Source organism: Falco punctatus (genome assembly GCF_963210335.1).
Source record: "Falco punctatus genome assembly, chromosome: 13".
In the NCBI taxonomy this organism is placed as follows: Eukaryota; Metazoa; Chordata; class Aves; order Falconiformes; family Falconidae; genus Falco; species Falco punctatus.
In genome coordinates, this window is record NC_137593.1 from 286,439 (window position 1) to 302,268 (window position 15,830).

The following is a 15,830-nucleotide window of genomic DNA, read 5'->3' on the forward strand; positions in this document are numbered from 1 at the left end:
GAAACTTAGCAGCCAGTTGGGCAAAGGCAACATGTTTCAAATACCAGTTAAGTTCCTTTACCTGTTGTGAAGCTGGTCAAAGGATAAAAATTCACACTGTTTGCAAGTGGCTGGTCAGACAATCATAATTCTAGTCTACATGTGCTTTCTATGTGGATAGCAGATCCTGTATCTTCCCCAGAGAAAGTGTTACGGTAAGCATGAAGGAAAAGAGTAATTAAAGGAAGACACACATTGGTGTAGAAGTAAACTTCAGAGAAAGGCTACGTGATTTTTTTACATAAATATTGTTAAAAGCAAGGCATACCTCACATTGAAGGAAAAGGACTTTCGCTCACTATTTGCTTAAGTATGAGATACTGTCAACCCCTGAAGGTTATGAAAGTGGTAAATGGCATAATATAGCAAGTACATTCATTATCACAGAATTGTCGAATCATTTAGGTTGGAAAAGACCTTTAAGACCATCAAGTCCAACCGTTAACCCAGCACTGCCAAGCCCACCGCTAACCCGTGTCCCTAAGGGCCACGTCTACACGTCTGTTAAATCCCTCCTGGGATGGTGACTCCACCACCTCCCTGGGCAGCCTGTTCCAATGCTTAGCAACCCTTTCGGTGAAGAAATCTTTCCTAATATCCAGGTTAAACCTCCCTTGGCAAAACATTAGGCCATTTCCTCCTGTCCTACCGCTTGTCACCTGGGAAAAGAGACCGACCCTTACCCCACTACCTTCCTTTTCCCTCCTCCTCTCGTCCCGTGTCCCATTTACTTTTCATGCCTAACTTACATTTCTCAAGTGTGTTTTTTTGTTTGATTTTGGTCGCTTTAAACACAGAGTTGGGCTAAAGTTAGTGGGAGGGGTATACCCCTCCTTGCCTCCCAGACTGCCAGGACTCAACGCTCTGGTTGCAGAGCGTGCTGGGCTTCCGCCAGGGCCGCGGCGCGGGCGGGAGGTGGCTGCGGGGGCGAACGGCGGCAGAGCACACAGGCCGCGCCTCAGTAGGCTCCGTACTGAGGTGACGGCAGGGAGGCGGCGGCGGGGCGGGCCCGAGCTGACCCCAGTTACCTTCTTCCCCACGTACCCCGGCGGCACCGCCCGCTCTGCCTTACGCTAAACCCGAGCTCGCAGGCGACGGCAAACTTTGCCCAAGCCGCGTTTCCGCCGCACTCGATGGGCTGAGAGACCGCGCCGCGCCGAGCGCCAGTATCGGAAAGCCGCGACAAAATACGCAGCTGCACCCCAACCGTTCCCCAAGAACCCGCCGCCTGCTGAGGCTGCCGAGGCTGCTGAGGCGGCCTAGGAGGCGGGGGAGGGGCCGGCCGGCCCCGCTCCGCCCCGCCCTGCCCCGCTCCGGCCCAGCCGCGGCGCGCGGCCCCTGGCAGCCGCAGCGGCAGCACCTCCCCGCACCCCGTAGGCGGGGCCGCTCGCCCGCGAAGCCCGCCCCACGTCACGCGTCGGCGGCTGAGTGGCAGCTCGGGCGAGCAATGGCCTGCCCCGGGCCGGAGCCTCTCTCCGAGCGGCGGCGGGGCGGGATTTCCGCCGCGGCCGCTGAGGGGACGGAGCGCGCCATGGAGTCGGCCTAGGCGCGGCCCTCGGCTACCCGCGCCGGGCCCTGTGCCGGGCCCGCAGGTGAGGGCCGTTGCGGCGGGGGCCGCTGGGCGGGGGCGCGGTCGCCGGGACCCTTTGGGTTTCTTTCCAGCTGCCGGGCGCCGTGACTTCGTGGCGGTCAAGGAATTACTGGGCCTGTCGCTCCGTTGCGCAGCGCTTATTCGCCTCCACCCTTGGAGGGGCGAGGCGGGGCCGCCCGTCCGTGCGGCTCAGGCGGAGCTAGGGCCGGCCTGGACGCGGTCTACCTGCCTGCCTCCTTCCTTGCTCCGCGGGCCGTCGCTGCAGCCGGCGTCCAAGGTCTTCCTCGGAGGAAGGGAGGGGAGGACGGTGGGGCTCTCCCGCAGCATCGCTTCTAGGCTGGTGGAAGCTGAACCCTCGCTCTGGCATTTCACTGCGCTGCCCGGTGCGTGGTTTCTTTGAGGCTGGCTCTGCACTGATTATATCCCATACTGGTTATGGTTGGAAGATAATGAGTAGCACGGAGCCTGGCTTGCTGACAACCAAATTGCTACTAAAAAAAATGAAAATAAAATATGAGAGGAGTAGTTCTCCCATCTTATCGGACCTGAATGATGAACTTTCTTTGTGCGCATTAGTTTTCAGTTCTGTGGGTAGGTCTTGAGTGGAGATTCGGGTCAGCGATGATATGATGACATCAGACTGCAAAAAGCTGAAACATGGGGGCTTTTGGGGGTACGTTTGAAAACTATTGATATTATCTGTGTAATTTTTGTTCATTCTGTGCTTGTGCAATGTTGGAAGGTACAGCCTAATCTACCAGAATATTTATAATGTTGTCACCAAGTTTGTGGCAGGACAGAGTTTATGTTTATATGATTTTTTTTTGTGATTGCTGTAAGTACTGCAATTCTATTTGGCACTAAAATGGAATTTAAATTTCTTTAATACATTCAGTTTTTTTCACCAATGTGAGGGGAAGGAGCTGTTTTCTTGAGACGGTTGAAGTATGAGCGTAAGCGTGTGGATGAGGAATTGCTTTGTGTTGTCTTCCAGTATGAAATATGTTTAAAGCTAATTGAGATATTTGCATAGACTTTGTGGAGCTTGGTTTGTGGCTAGTTGCCAGAAGCTCTGAATGTTCATATCTGTGTCCCAAGCCGTGTAATTTCTTCATGACAACTGTCTTAAGCGTGCTCCCAAGGCTTGTTCATTTTGGCAAGTGTGAAATGGGTTAGTTATCTTTCATAGGATGCAGAGGCTGTATCCAGAAGAATGTTTTCTACTGAAGTTGCCTCTTCTAGTCTGGGAGTCAGTGTATTGGTGTTAAAAAAAACCCACTGTGTTTCATAACCCCTGATTATTAATGCAAACAATACTCTTAATGTATTAAGAGGTAAGCAAGGTGTTCTTAATGTCTAATACAGCAGATAGATGCATCTATTGTGTTTTGTCAGTTCTGTATGGAGCTTATTTAGTCATCCTTATTTTTGAGTGAGAAGGGATATTTTTCTTTGAAAGTGTACTTGGCAACGTATTTTCTGTTGTACATACAATGATAGTACTGCTGCCTTATTTTCAAGGGCAATACCTTGTCTGATGCATCCCAAATTAGTGTATTTGCTTCACAGTTGCCTTGCTGCTTATGGCTATGCTGTGATCCAGCATGCCCCACACTTCCCCTTTCTCAGTTCTGAAGTGGTGATCCTGTTCAGTCCTGTGACAGAGGGATGTAGCTCCACAGGCTTAGTTTGTTTTGTGAGTTCTAGTGGGAACTGAAAAAAAAAAAACCAAACAACTTTCAAACCATCCAAAGGAGAAATGTGTCTGTTCACACTGGAAAACTAGGTGTAAGGTACTGAAGATCAATGGAGAGTCAAGTTCAACTTTTTTGTGTGTTTTACAGTATAGTCTTTAATTACATACATCTGAATTTCTGTGTGCTCTTAAGCTGCCTTGTTCAATTGACAGTGTTGTCCACAAATGAGCCATGGAATTTCAGAAATTGTAAGGCTTTTTTTGCTTACATTTGAGGCAATAGTTCTGGGGTCCAGAAGAATCCGTATATATGTAAATCCCTGACAGGGAAGACTGCGTGGTGTTTGCAAGTGCATACGTGTTGGTTCAAGGACAACTTTAATGGTGCTATTTTCTAACCTTGCTCAATCCTATTTTAATTCTTTCTCTGTGTTGTATGTGCTGAATTTATCGTGTTGGTTAAAACAGTGCGATAGTTTCAAACATATTGCTGCTTCTGTCATAGTAAAAGTGATTGTGTTATTTGAACGATTGTTCTTTATCCTTCCAGTTTCACTGACATCCTCTTTGTTAGGGCAGGCTGATGAGAGAAGCTGGTGAATCTTAATTTAGAGATAAAACCCCCATGAATTTCATAATTCTTTACAGGTTCCTTTGACTGTAACTTATGTTCTGCTAACCAGTTGGAAGTTTCACAAAGCATCATATGTCTGAATGACTAAGTCAGAATCATGAGAACTGTTCTTGAAAGTTTCAGCTGTTTCCTCCCATTAGTAATAACAATTTTTAATTATCTTCACGTTTGCGTCAGTTTAAATGAATTCTAACTCTCCAGTATTTAATTAAAGTTGAGAACATCAGATCATGGGACAATGCTTTCTGCTTAAAAAACCCATGAAGGATGGGACAGGAAGACAGGAATTCTTAGGTGTGTCTTGATCCTGAAAGAGAGCATAGTAGTTTTGGCTGTGATGTCTTGATGTAAGTCTGCGAGGTTACAATTCTCAGAATGAAATACGTATGGTCAAATGAAAACAAATCCACATGGAACCATTTAAATGAGAAGCCTCAGCTTGGAGGTTTTCATACGTAGTCATACAAACAACTTGGGTTACCTAGTTGAGTTTAATTGTTTATGAATTATTTCTGATTCCTTCAATAGAAGAAATTAGAGGAGATCCAGATATTCTGATTATATTACTAAGCACGTACTATCTACTTATAAAACTTGTCCCTAAATTACTTTAACTATTACAGCAATATTGGATCCAGTGTATTTGCTTTTGTTTTAAGTTACCACTATTTTAATTTTACGTTATTTCAGGTAATTTCTTACTGTGAGACTAGAAGAATCACTAAAGATAGATAGTTGTCTGTCTGTGGATGAAGCAATTCTTTCACATTCAGCGATGGCAGTGATAAGAGTTCATGCTAGATATGGCACTTAATTGTTGCTTGTTTTGTAGCCTGAAGTAGGAGGTGTAGTGGGTCACATGATTTTTATTGAATGTGTTGGCATTCTGAATGTTGGATTTTTTTAGCTTGGTCATGTTTAGGTGTTAGTTTTCATGAGGGGAATATGGTAATTGGTACTTCTGTGTTCTTAAGAGATTGCCTGCACATAATCATGTTATAGCTAACTAAGCCTGAGGGGAACCTGCAGTTCCTCTGTAGATGTCTAATCATTGTCTGTCTTAAGACTGGATTATGACTGTAGCAACAGTACAACAAGGAATTGTCAGACATGACCTGTCAGTGGAGAACAGGTCCCAGTCTTTGGCATTAGGTTGTGGTTATGCAGCGGAAGGTATTTAGAAGTGAGAACACAGGGGGAGGCTCCTCCTGGCTGCTGCTTATTAATAGTGACTGCCATCATTCTCCTGGAGTATTCCTAATGCCAGATGTTTTCTGGGAATTAATGATGATCAGACTGTGCGCTCCCCTCTTACTACATCCCAAGTTAGAAAGTGAAAGTATGTTGTGGGAGGAGGCTCAGTTAGGGTAATTCTCCATTACTATTCCTTGTTCTAGAGAGATTTTGTTGTTAAGATGGTTCTCTTAACAGAAAAACAAAAAGTTATTTGTTTAAGCACTAAAATGTATTACCTCACTCAGTTTTCTTTGCAATAAACTTCCTGTGTGAAGAGTTCTCTGTCATTCTTTTTTAAGACCGTGTCCAGCAGATGAGGAGTCCCTCATCTAGGTGGCTCATAATGCAGAATCCCACTGACTCTTCCCCCTCACAGCTTGTGTGCTTGTAGCTGTTCCACTGAACTTGGGTAGTACATTCAGACTGTAAGAGCATGGCACAGAGAAATGAAGTATGGCTGTTACCTCCAAAGTTCTGTAGATGGAAGTGCAGCTATTAAATGGTCTAGGTTATTACATAGTTAAAATGTGTTCTTTTAAAATGCAAGTTTAGAAAATGTCTCCAATGTCAGTATGCTTATAAAGGCTCATAATATGCTCGTATAGATTAAGTGTATTTTTGTGACTCGTGCACAGAATTGATGTAGAACATGTTATACTAGCACTTTAAAATTGTACATTGATGCTGACTTCTGTTTTAATAAAACTGACAGAATATGACATTTGAGGAAAAGAAAGAGAAAGGGTTAAGTCAGTGAAGAGGTAGAGAAAACAGATGCTGGTTTAAATGGGGGCGGGGGGGAGGGGGGAGCCTGGGGTGGAGAGAGGCATTTTGTATGTTTTGGATCACATAAGGCAGAAGCCTCTACATGTAGGTTATGAGAGATGGGGGAGAAGATAAATGGGCATCTGGCCAGGGTTCTTGCCTAGTTCCACATCTTTCCTCTCTGGAAGTCTCTATCCCTTTGTCAGCGAACTATTCCTCCAGTTCAGATTGCATTTCTCAACGATGCAAATAAAGGCTGTCAACTCCCTACATTACTGAAAGCTGTGGAAAGTATACCTTACAGGAATTTAAATCCCTTTAAAAACATTAGGAAGTTTCTAAGGGGTGCAAAAATTATTGAAAGGTACAGTTTATGTGGAAGTTCAGGGACTCAGAAGTGAGGATATACTACTTTTGTGGCTACTTGTGCAACTTAAGTTTATCCATTTGTAGAAATGTGTATTTGTATTCCATGTGTAGAAATGGCTATATGGTTTAATAAATCACTTTCTCATTTTTCCCCTACTGAACCTTGCTTCATTCAGTGTGTGTGGCGTGCACTGAAAGGTGTCATTTGTGTGGAAGGCTGAAACTTACTCCTTTCCCTCGCCCAACCTCAGATTTTGGATTCTTAATTTTGCAGTTTAGCTACTAGAATTTTTTACTGTCATACTAGTGTGTATTAATGTAGTTACCTCTTGTTTGTATAAGAAGCTGAAAGACCTGCACTGGATTTAGTGTCCATGGTATTGAGCATTTTAGGCTAAAGCTTCGCAGAGACACCACTTACTACTACATTAAATGTGCTGTTTAGCAAATGTGGCAGATTTGTACAGTGTTGTTTGTGTGTTTGTGGATTGTGAGAGCATAAATTGGAGGGTCCTGTGATAAATATGGAGGAAGGTGGTTCTTTACAGACATCCAGTAAATTCTGTAATTCTAAGGAACAGCCTTTTTCAGTCATAGAAATGATATTTCAACCTGCATCATGTTTGTTGTCAAGACTGGGACTCTTACTGGTGTCAGAAAAATAATTATTTGGAAAAGGCAAGTGGAAAGTAATCTGTAACCTGTTTCAAAGAATACTAGAGTTTCTAAATGAGCGGTGCTGTGGATTGTTATCTTAAGTGCTAGCTTTTGTCTTTGCTGGAAAGAATTAAAATATTCAAAATTTAAATGTTTTATCATTTGTTGGGCCAAATTTTGAGGTTTCAAGATATGTATAATTGTAAATTGGTTAACTTCTGATATGAGAGATTACAGAATGAAGTCTGTTACCATTGTAGTCAATGCATGTGTTAAATTTGAGAGGAAGTTCAAAGTTCTGTTCATGCAGGGTTTTTTTTGTGTTTGTTTTTTTTCTTTGGTTGGGGTTTTATGTTGTTGGTGGTTTGGTGTGGTTGTTGGGGTTGTTTTGGGGTTAACATGGTACTCTGACTTCAGTAAGGGTGCAGGTATCATTGCTCATACAAGGAGGGCATTCAGGCCCTTAATTTTTGTTTTTAAAACATTTTAAAAAAAATATTTGTGTGGCAAAGATAAAATGTTTGGTTTACTTCCTCCGAAGCAGACTCCTCACTTTTTTTTTTTTCCTTCACATTTTCGTTAATGATAAATCGGCGGTTTCAAACAGTTGCCATTAGGAAACGTGCTCCCCTATTTCCAGGGAATTTATTACCAGAGCAGGATTAACTTCCTTTTAATGTCATGAACTTGTGAAATGTATGCAAGCATACTTTACACAGTACTTGTGTTGGTTTTTTTAGAGGTCTCAGAAATGCACACACTTCACAGGAGACTAAATCTGCTGTCCAGACCATGAGTCACATTCACGTTCAAGCACTTGTGATTTTCACTGAAGTTGATAGAACTACTTTGAGTTTGTTAGGGGTATCATGCTGGTTTTGCAAGCGTATACTGGAAATAAATGTTTTTAGTAGAATTACTCTAGGCACATGAGGTATTTTGCTGATTTGGATATATGTTAAAAAAGCGTCGATTACGAACATCTAAGGATGTTTAATATCATGTGAATGTTCATTCCTTTATCTGCTTGCAATGCTGTGTGTTGCCTAAAGTTTTTCAAGTGCTACTATCATAATTTTTGTTTTATGCATATATTCCCTTGGAGATTATGTGCTCTTAGAAACAGGGACTTCTATGTCTGAAGTAATTGTGTGGATTAAAGAGTACTTGTTTCTCAAAAGTAAACATACAATTTTGCATGCTTCTTTAGAAGAAAAGTTTTAATTGATTAATTGAGCCCAGTGGAATTACAGAGGAAAATATCTAGTATATGCCTTGACCCTCTACTTTTTTTTTTGTTGTTGTTGCAGGTATTAAATAAAGTATGCTGTTGTCAATAGGAATGCTGATGTTGTCTGCTACTCAGATATACACTATTTTGACTGTTCAGTTGTTTGCTTTCCTGAATCTTTTACCTGTGGAGGCAGATATTTTAGCAGTAAGTATATTTTTCTACATAGATGAAATCTCTGTAAAACTTAATCTTCTTTTAAACTATTCTATTAATGAATCAGTACAGTAAATGTTATAGCAGGTTGCTTGGAATGGAATTGCCTTAATAGTTTAAAAAAACAAATTGTAAATTTTCAAATGAGCTTACAGGTGATGTGTGCTCAGATATCATGACAGTGAAAGCACTGAATTCCCTTAGTCATTTAAAAAGTTCTACTCTGACCATATACCCTATGGCATGTTATAACCTCCTTAAAAAAAATTCCATGATCATTTGGTTTACACAGCAATTTAAATTTTGGTGATGGATGCCGTTTTGTAGGGTAACTGTATTTAAGTAAAGTAAAATAATCTTCTGTGGCTAGTATAGTTTATGTACATGCTGGAGGCCTTGTCAGTAAAGTTTTTTTGTATGTTACACCTAGATATATTTTTTAATAGCTGTTAGGAATAATATTTTTGGGTGTGTAGAATTTGAAATGATCAGGCTAATAAACAGTATAATCAATATAGGGTCAGTGGTAAAAGTTGCTGCTGGGCTATTTATTACTGATTTTGTATATTATGTAGCCTTATGGAGGAAGTTATATGTGTCTGTAGTACAGAGCTTAAGCCATTGAAATAATTAAACTTAAGTATTGTAGTCTCTATAATTTCTGCTAGTTACATTGATATCCAGGGGAGTTGTTAATACCATATTAGTTAATTTAGGGGCACACAGTGAAAACCCCCTGAAGCTAAAAGTTAAAACAAAAATACTTAAAAGTTTGTGGTAATGTGGGTTGATGAATACCGAATTATGTTATTTGGATCTTTGGGTTGTTACTATTATATTACTTTTTTGTAGATAAAAAATTTAAGAAACAATGCAGATAGATAATTGCTTTGTTATGGAGCTGACATCACCATTGTATTGTGAAATTTTAAACTGCCTTTCTACTGTAAACCAGATTTCCCCCCTCCCTTTCATCTCCCATCAAGCTTGTGCTTCCTTTTTTCATAAAAAAACCCTAATTTTCATTCTTGCTAATTCCTCTCTTAGAAAAGATATTTTAAAACCCCCACAAAACAAAAACCCTCCCCAGCCTCAAAAAAAGGGAAAAAAAAAGGCATTTTTGAAGTTTAATTTCTTCTATTTAAGCTTCTCTGTGTGGTATTCTACAGTGATTTCTATCTAAATATTAATTGTCATTTATTCTTGGATATTGGGAAGTTACAGATCTAGTCTAAGAATATTTTTGAAGTAGGAAATAAGAGATGAACTTATTATACCGTGCTGTGGAATGCTTAAGAGATACTCAGAAGAGGGAATGTTTGCACACTGTGTCACATGGAATTGAAGGCATGCAGATAGTGTATAATCTTGAGAGATTTCCTGGTTTAATTGCCTGTTGGGGGAGCAAAATTCCAACCAAAGTTTTGAATTTGCCAATGAAAGAAATTCTTTTCCATAGTTCTCTAAGTATATTGTTATGCTTCTGTGTTCTCATGTAGTTGCAGCCTCCAATGAAGGATTATGTTTGTATAAAGTGCTGTTACGTGTATATGAAGCATCACTGGTTATTTTTTAAATCAGAGATAAAAATAAATAGGTTTGTATCTGAATCGTAGGTTAAGTTGGAGCTTCCTAAGTGATTCAAGTGAAACCTTACTGCAGCACAAGCTCGGGAAGGATGTTTTGAAGAAGATAGATGAGTGAATAGTGAGGATGGAGGAAGGCAGCAGACTGGTGCAGAGCTGTGTTTTGTGATGGTAGGATGGATGGTCAGGAGGAGGGGCTGTATGGAGCAGATTGATTGCACAGAACAGAAACGCTTACTTGAAACCTAGCTCCATTCCTACTTCTGCCTTCAATTTTATTAAAGTTTGTGGGGAGGAAGCACCTTCAAAAGAGTTAAATCACGGTAGTGTTTTTCTTTGAGCTATAGTTTGAGTTCCCCTGTCTGAGTCTGGCTGTTAGACGTTTTGTCCCTCTGAAATAAACATGCTCGTTACTTGACTGTTCGGTATGACAACTGGATGATACAATGAATAGACGAATATTTCTGAGTCACTAAACTATTTATTAAAACTTATCAACTGATGTGCATTCAAGTCAGTTACTGTATATTTCACAACTTTTGCAGGAAAATAACTTCTTGTACTTTTAATGACAAAAATTTTAGCACACATAAAATTAGCACTTTTTTGTATGGATTCTGCATTGGTTAGGTATATCACAGAGCTACAAAAGATGAAAAAGAAAAGGGAAAGCAAAGCTTCCACAGATTTGGAAGTCTCTACAGTATTCCTCTGTTTTGAAAGGAAAGCTTATTGTTGGTATAAAACAAAACTGTAGAGATAGTTTACAGCTGCTAACCTGTATAGGTAGCAGGGAATTGAGAAGGGATAATAGATGGAGGCTATTCTTTGCCTACAGCAACCCACCTGTTAAAAGCTGTTCTTCCCTGTGCGCAAGTGAGTTCAAAGTGAAAAAACTGAAAAGAACACCACCATCAAAAAAAACCCCACCCAGCTCATCACAATTTTGTTTTTTTTTGGGTGATTTGTAGTTTCTCTTCTGCAAATATGACTGTATTTGAGTTGTAGGCAGTAAAAAGAAAGATTTAATATACAGATGATTTAGCAGAAGATCTGTAACATTTTTGTTTCAACAACTGGATAAGCATGTTATCGTGTGGGTGGAAGACAAATGGAAGAAGCAATCTTGTGGTTTTATTGACATGGTCACAAGAGGTCCTATGTCTGATATATTTTTTTAAGATTAAAATATTTGCAGTGGTGTTTATTTCTTGTTTTCAATTTCTCTCATTGCAAACCTGAATTTTCTTTAAAATTTATTTCTCTTAGTATAATCTTGAAAATGGAACCCAGACCTTTGATGATCTACCTGCTAGATTTGGCTACAGGCTGCCAGCAGAAGGCTTGAAGGTAAAAAAAAAATTAAAATCTGATCTATACCCTAAAAAATATATATGTGTATATATATTAGGACTGTACCTGCTGAACACTTCTTCTGTAAACTAAAAAGGAAAAGTTAAATTAATATAGTACTGAGGAAAAAATAAATATTGAACTGATGAACCTACTGCTCAAGCAGAACAAATGTTTGATATGAACCATTGCCTGTGAATGGGAGATTCCTCTCCTAAAGACAAGAATTTTGGTAACCTGACCTTTTGTATGTAAGAGGGAATTTGTTGAACATTTTTAATAACTAACTAAACAATGGCTGAATGATGGGAATCTAAGAAAGTAAGTTTGGTAGACCATTGTTTTCTCCAAAGTTGGTGGTGATATGATATGATGTCAGTTACCTTACACTGGAGCTGGTGGATGCCAGATTGAATTACTTGTCTTATTTAAAAAAAAAAAAAAAAATACTTGGAGGACTTACTGTCTCTGTAGGTTTATATATTGGTGAGCCCCTTCACGCTGTAAAATGCAGAAGGGCAAGAGGGATTATATTGCTTGCATGTGGCCCATATTAAGAGTGCTGTGTAAAGGAATTGTAGCTTGTTTTCTTGGGAGAGTACAAGAACTATTGTCAGTTTGCTTCCCTCCTTGCATTTCTTTAGTAACTGAATGGAAATGTGCAGGGAATGTGGGTCTACCTTAGCTCCCACAGGCAGTGCCACAAAGCTGGTGGCTGTATAGCAGGGTATTGACCATGTGCCCTCTCCTTAGAGTTTCCTTTCAAGTGCAGCCTGCACCGGTTAGTAGATGAGAAGTTCCCCATTCTCCCTGTGCTCCTCTGAGGCCTGTGTTGCACTAATACTATTTTATTGTACTCTGTTTCATTTATGTGGGCAAAATGCAGGTAGTATGTATACACGTTTTAGTTAGTTACCAGTTACAGTGTCTTCACTCCAAATAAAATCATACTGGGATAGGAATGCCATGATGTGACTTGAAAACTTGTCATAGGACTAATAGCAAAAGGCACTAGTAAGTGATTATCTATAGAATTAGCAGAAAAAGTACATTTGACTTAAATTTTTTGAAATTTTGTTAATCCAGTTTTCTTTGATAAATAACTAAAAAGAATGTAAATATTATACCATATTCAACTGTAAAATGCAGCTAGCATTAAGAGAAGACAGAAGTAAGATTTTGCAAATGTTGATGGAACTAGAAAGAGAAAAGTCATGTTGACATATTATGCAAAGTGATTAACGTGCAAAAAATTTTCAAAGATGGCTGTAACCTGGGGAATACATATGGGGCTTTATCAGTATTTTGCACTAGATGAGAAATTCTGAAGACCCAATGTCTTCTGAAATACAGTAACAAGACAGTTTTGTACACTGGGATAATTCCTTTTCCGTGTGCCTGGTGTGATTGATACACTTGGAATGCAGTAAGATGTGTAGAATGACTGAATGAAATTAATAGAAGGGAAATGACATTAAAGGTGAAATGGGAAAGAACTGTGGGAAAGTTAAATAAATGCAGCTTCCACAGGCAATGATGAGAAGGCATTGTCTATCTACTTTTTCTGAACTTCTGCTAAGGTAGTAGCCGTCTGTCTTCTTGTGGCAGTAGTCAGTAACTGGTGTAAAGACAAACTCACTTTTATCTGTGTAAAATAAGAAGAGGTTGAAAATAAATTATTTAAAAATTTTTATATGGTGATGTTAACACTGTAAACCAGTGTCATAGTCCTGCTGCTTAGAAAAGTATTCAAAAGCTAGATGAATATCCAGTTCAGTTACAGTCTTCCCATCCTCTGAGGTAAGTTTTTTTGCTGAGATATGTAGCTGGTGCTTGTTGTCAACTGCTGGGTGAATTCCAAAACAAGGGGCACACACTGTGTTTTTCTCTTTGTTGATGTAAGATGCCTATGCAATGACACGAACCATTTCCTTTCTCTAGGATTACATTCTTGTAGTCAGTGGTAGTAAGTTTATTTCAGATAAAACATTTTTTTCCGTTCCTCTCATGTAGTTGAAGCACTCATCTGCAAGAAAGACAGTTTAGCTGTCCAAATAGTGCAGTATTTGTGTGAAGTTCAGGTTTCGTTACTTTTTTTTTTAATTGTGGAAGTGGCTACGTGAGTCAGTCTCGTGGCAGTGAATTGGTTGACTGTCACTTTAAACAGTGTTTGAATAAGTGTTTATGACTGAGGTATGTATGTTTTTATTTTGTATGGAAGTTCAAGCTGTAAATATATTTAGGCAGACCACCTTCCAGGTGCTTGTGAAGGGGACTGCTGTCGCTTACACACCTATGGAGACTGTGAATAGCACATGAGGTCAGAAAGCTGCTTTCCTATTCATCCTGTCTGTAACCTGTATGGCCCCAAAATCTGGCTTTGCAGCATCGTTGATGTTACAGTGTTTGTCAGTGAACAATATGCAAAAAATGAAGCTGATGTGAAGGTACAAGGTTGGATTACTTTTTTGATTGCGTGGTGTTCTTTTAATCTCCAAGGGGAATAAATTGCTGTAAAAATTCCTGTAAGTCAGAGAATTCCTCTGCAAATGAAACCTCAAGAAGTCTTCATTTTCATGCCCAGTGGGTTTTATCATGGGGAGAAGTGGTGGTAGAGCTGTATAGTTGTTTACAGACTATATTGAGAAACAGAGGGCGATTAAGTGATTTGCCCAAGTAGTGAGCCAATTTAATACATCAAAAATAGATATAAGGAGCTTTGATTCTAACCTTTTTAACTGTTAGACAGCTCTGTGTCTTAACTAAGGTAGATGCCATTACCTATGTAGAAATAATAATGAGTTTTAGTCCTGATATAATACTAAAACTTTTTTCTTTGCATTAAAATTTTATTTATAGAAAATGGTATGATACTGGTTGCAGTAGGATGAAAATGGTTTACTTTTTCACTGCTTATGATTAAGGTTAATTAATATGCAAGTTGTAAAACATAGTTTTGTCAGATTCTATGGTAACTGGTGCCAAAACATAAATGTAGGTGTTTGCTTTCCTTTTTTTTAATTTTACTTTTTTGATGGCTGGTGTGCTCTAGGCATAAAGTAATCAGTTGTTTGTGCCTGTGTTCTTAGAATAATAGCTCCTCAATTAAAGGTGTTTAAGAACATATGGCAGCATTAAGAAAAACCCAGTCTAGTCATAGTTAGCCTTTGGTTTCCTATGTATGTATTAACTGTAGCATGGTGGTGTGTGATTTGTGTACAAGTTCTCTGTAGAATGTAGCTGTTTCCAGGCATATCAATTGAATGCTTTGTGTGAAACTACCTAACATAAGTAGCATTTGCTATATGAATAAGGGGAACCTTAGGGACCTAAATTTGACTGTCAGTAAATGAGTATAATTTTCAGTCGATATTGCTTTTAATTGTTAGACTGTGTAGTATTGTGCCTGTCACCACAAACTTCGCAAGGAACAGATTGCTGGTGTAGCTTCTCTGCCAAAAAGGGTATTATCATTACAAAAATCTATTTTTCAAACCAAAATTACTTCTCTCTGTTGTAGGTTAAACTTTATGAATAATATGTATTTATGGATAAAATATAAGATTATATATAAAAGTACATGTAAACTGGCAGTTTATATATGTGAACTGTATATATATAAACTTAGATATATATGTTTAGGCTGACAGTTCCGATGTATGTTTATATGTAATTATTATTAATACACAGGTGGTGACATCTCTATATCTAAAGCTGTCAGTGAAAACAGGTTTTAAAGCTCTCAAGAATGTATCTAGGACTGTAGCACTAATTCCTTGATCCCACAGTAATGCAGCTTCTCATGGTCTTTATTTGCATAAAAAAAATTACGTCCTATTTTCTAGCAATGTGCCACTCTTTATCTGTATGGTAATTTGCTCGATATTTAAAAATGATTTAAACACATGTGACTCTTGCAGGAATATTCTTGTATCAAATGATACTCCCATTGCATTAGTGTCCAAAAGCCTGTGTCACACTGTGACTTTATTGCACAAACACCTTACAGAGGAAGTAGTTTTTCTGAAGAGGTGTATTTCAAATGAAGGATAGATGTAACTCTTTAAGTGTACAGCCTGGATTTTTCTGTATCTTGGTAATCAAGGTCTGTTGTGAAGAGACTGACAGAAGGGAATCTAATTAATACCAATCTAATTATTAATTAACTAAAAATATTAATCAAGTTAATAAAGAAGCTCCTTTTCAGGTGATGTAGAGGATTGATCAAAGAACCAAGCATATTCTAGTAAAGGAAAAGGGAAGGTCTGTTCTTTTTGAGCTAGAACGAATAGTATTGTGCAGTATGCATGATACTGTTCTGGCATTTGTCTTGGGTAGATTCCATATCAGCAGTGTTTACAGAGCATTTACAGTAGCAGGGAAGAAGTTTCAAGGGAGTAGTCAACCCTGGACTCACAACATTGACACTAGTCCCTCTCAGCAGTGCATTTGAACTT

At 39.3% G+C, this 15,830-nt stretch overlaps 1 protein-coding gene across 3 annotated transcripts in view; it reads left to right on the forward strand.

The window, feature by feature from the left end:
- The first annotated feature begins 1,474 nt into the window (after window positions 1-1,474).
- Window positions 1,475-15,830, forward strand: part of RNF13 (ring finger protein 13) — a 44,346-nt gene continuing 29,990 nt past the window's right edge. For all 3 annotated transcript variants that reach the window (XM_080410275.1, XM_080410276.1, XM_080410277.1), the window contains exons 1-3: window positions 1,475-1,631; window positions 8,298-8,425; window positions 11,290-11,370. In XM_080410275.1, the coding sequence (XP_080266401.1) occupies window positions 8,312-8,425; window positions 11,290-11,370 (195 nt within the window). In that variant the 5' untranslated portion in view covers window positions 1,475-1,631; window positions 8,298-8,311. The remainder of the gene's footprint in view (window positions 1,632-8,297; window positions 8,426-11,289; window positions 11,371-15,830) is intronic.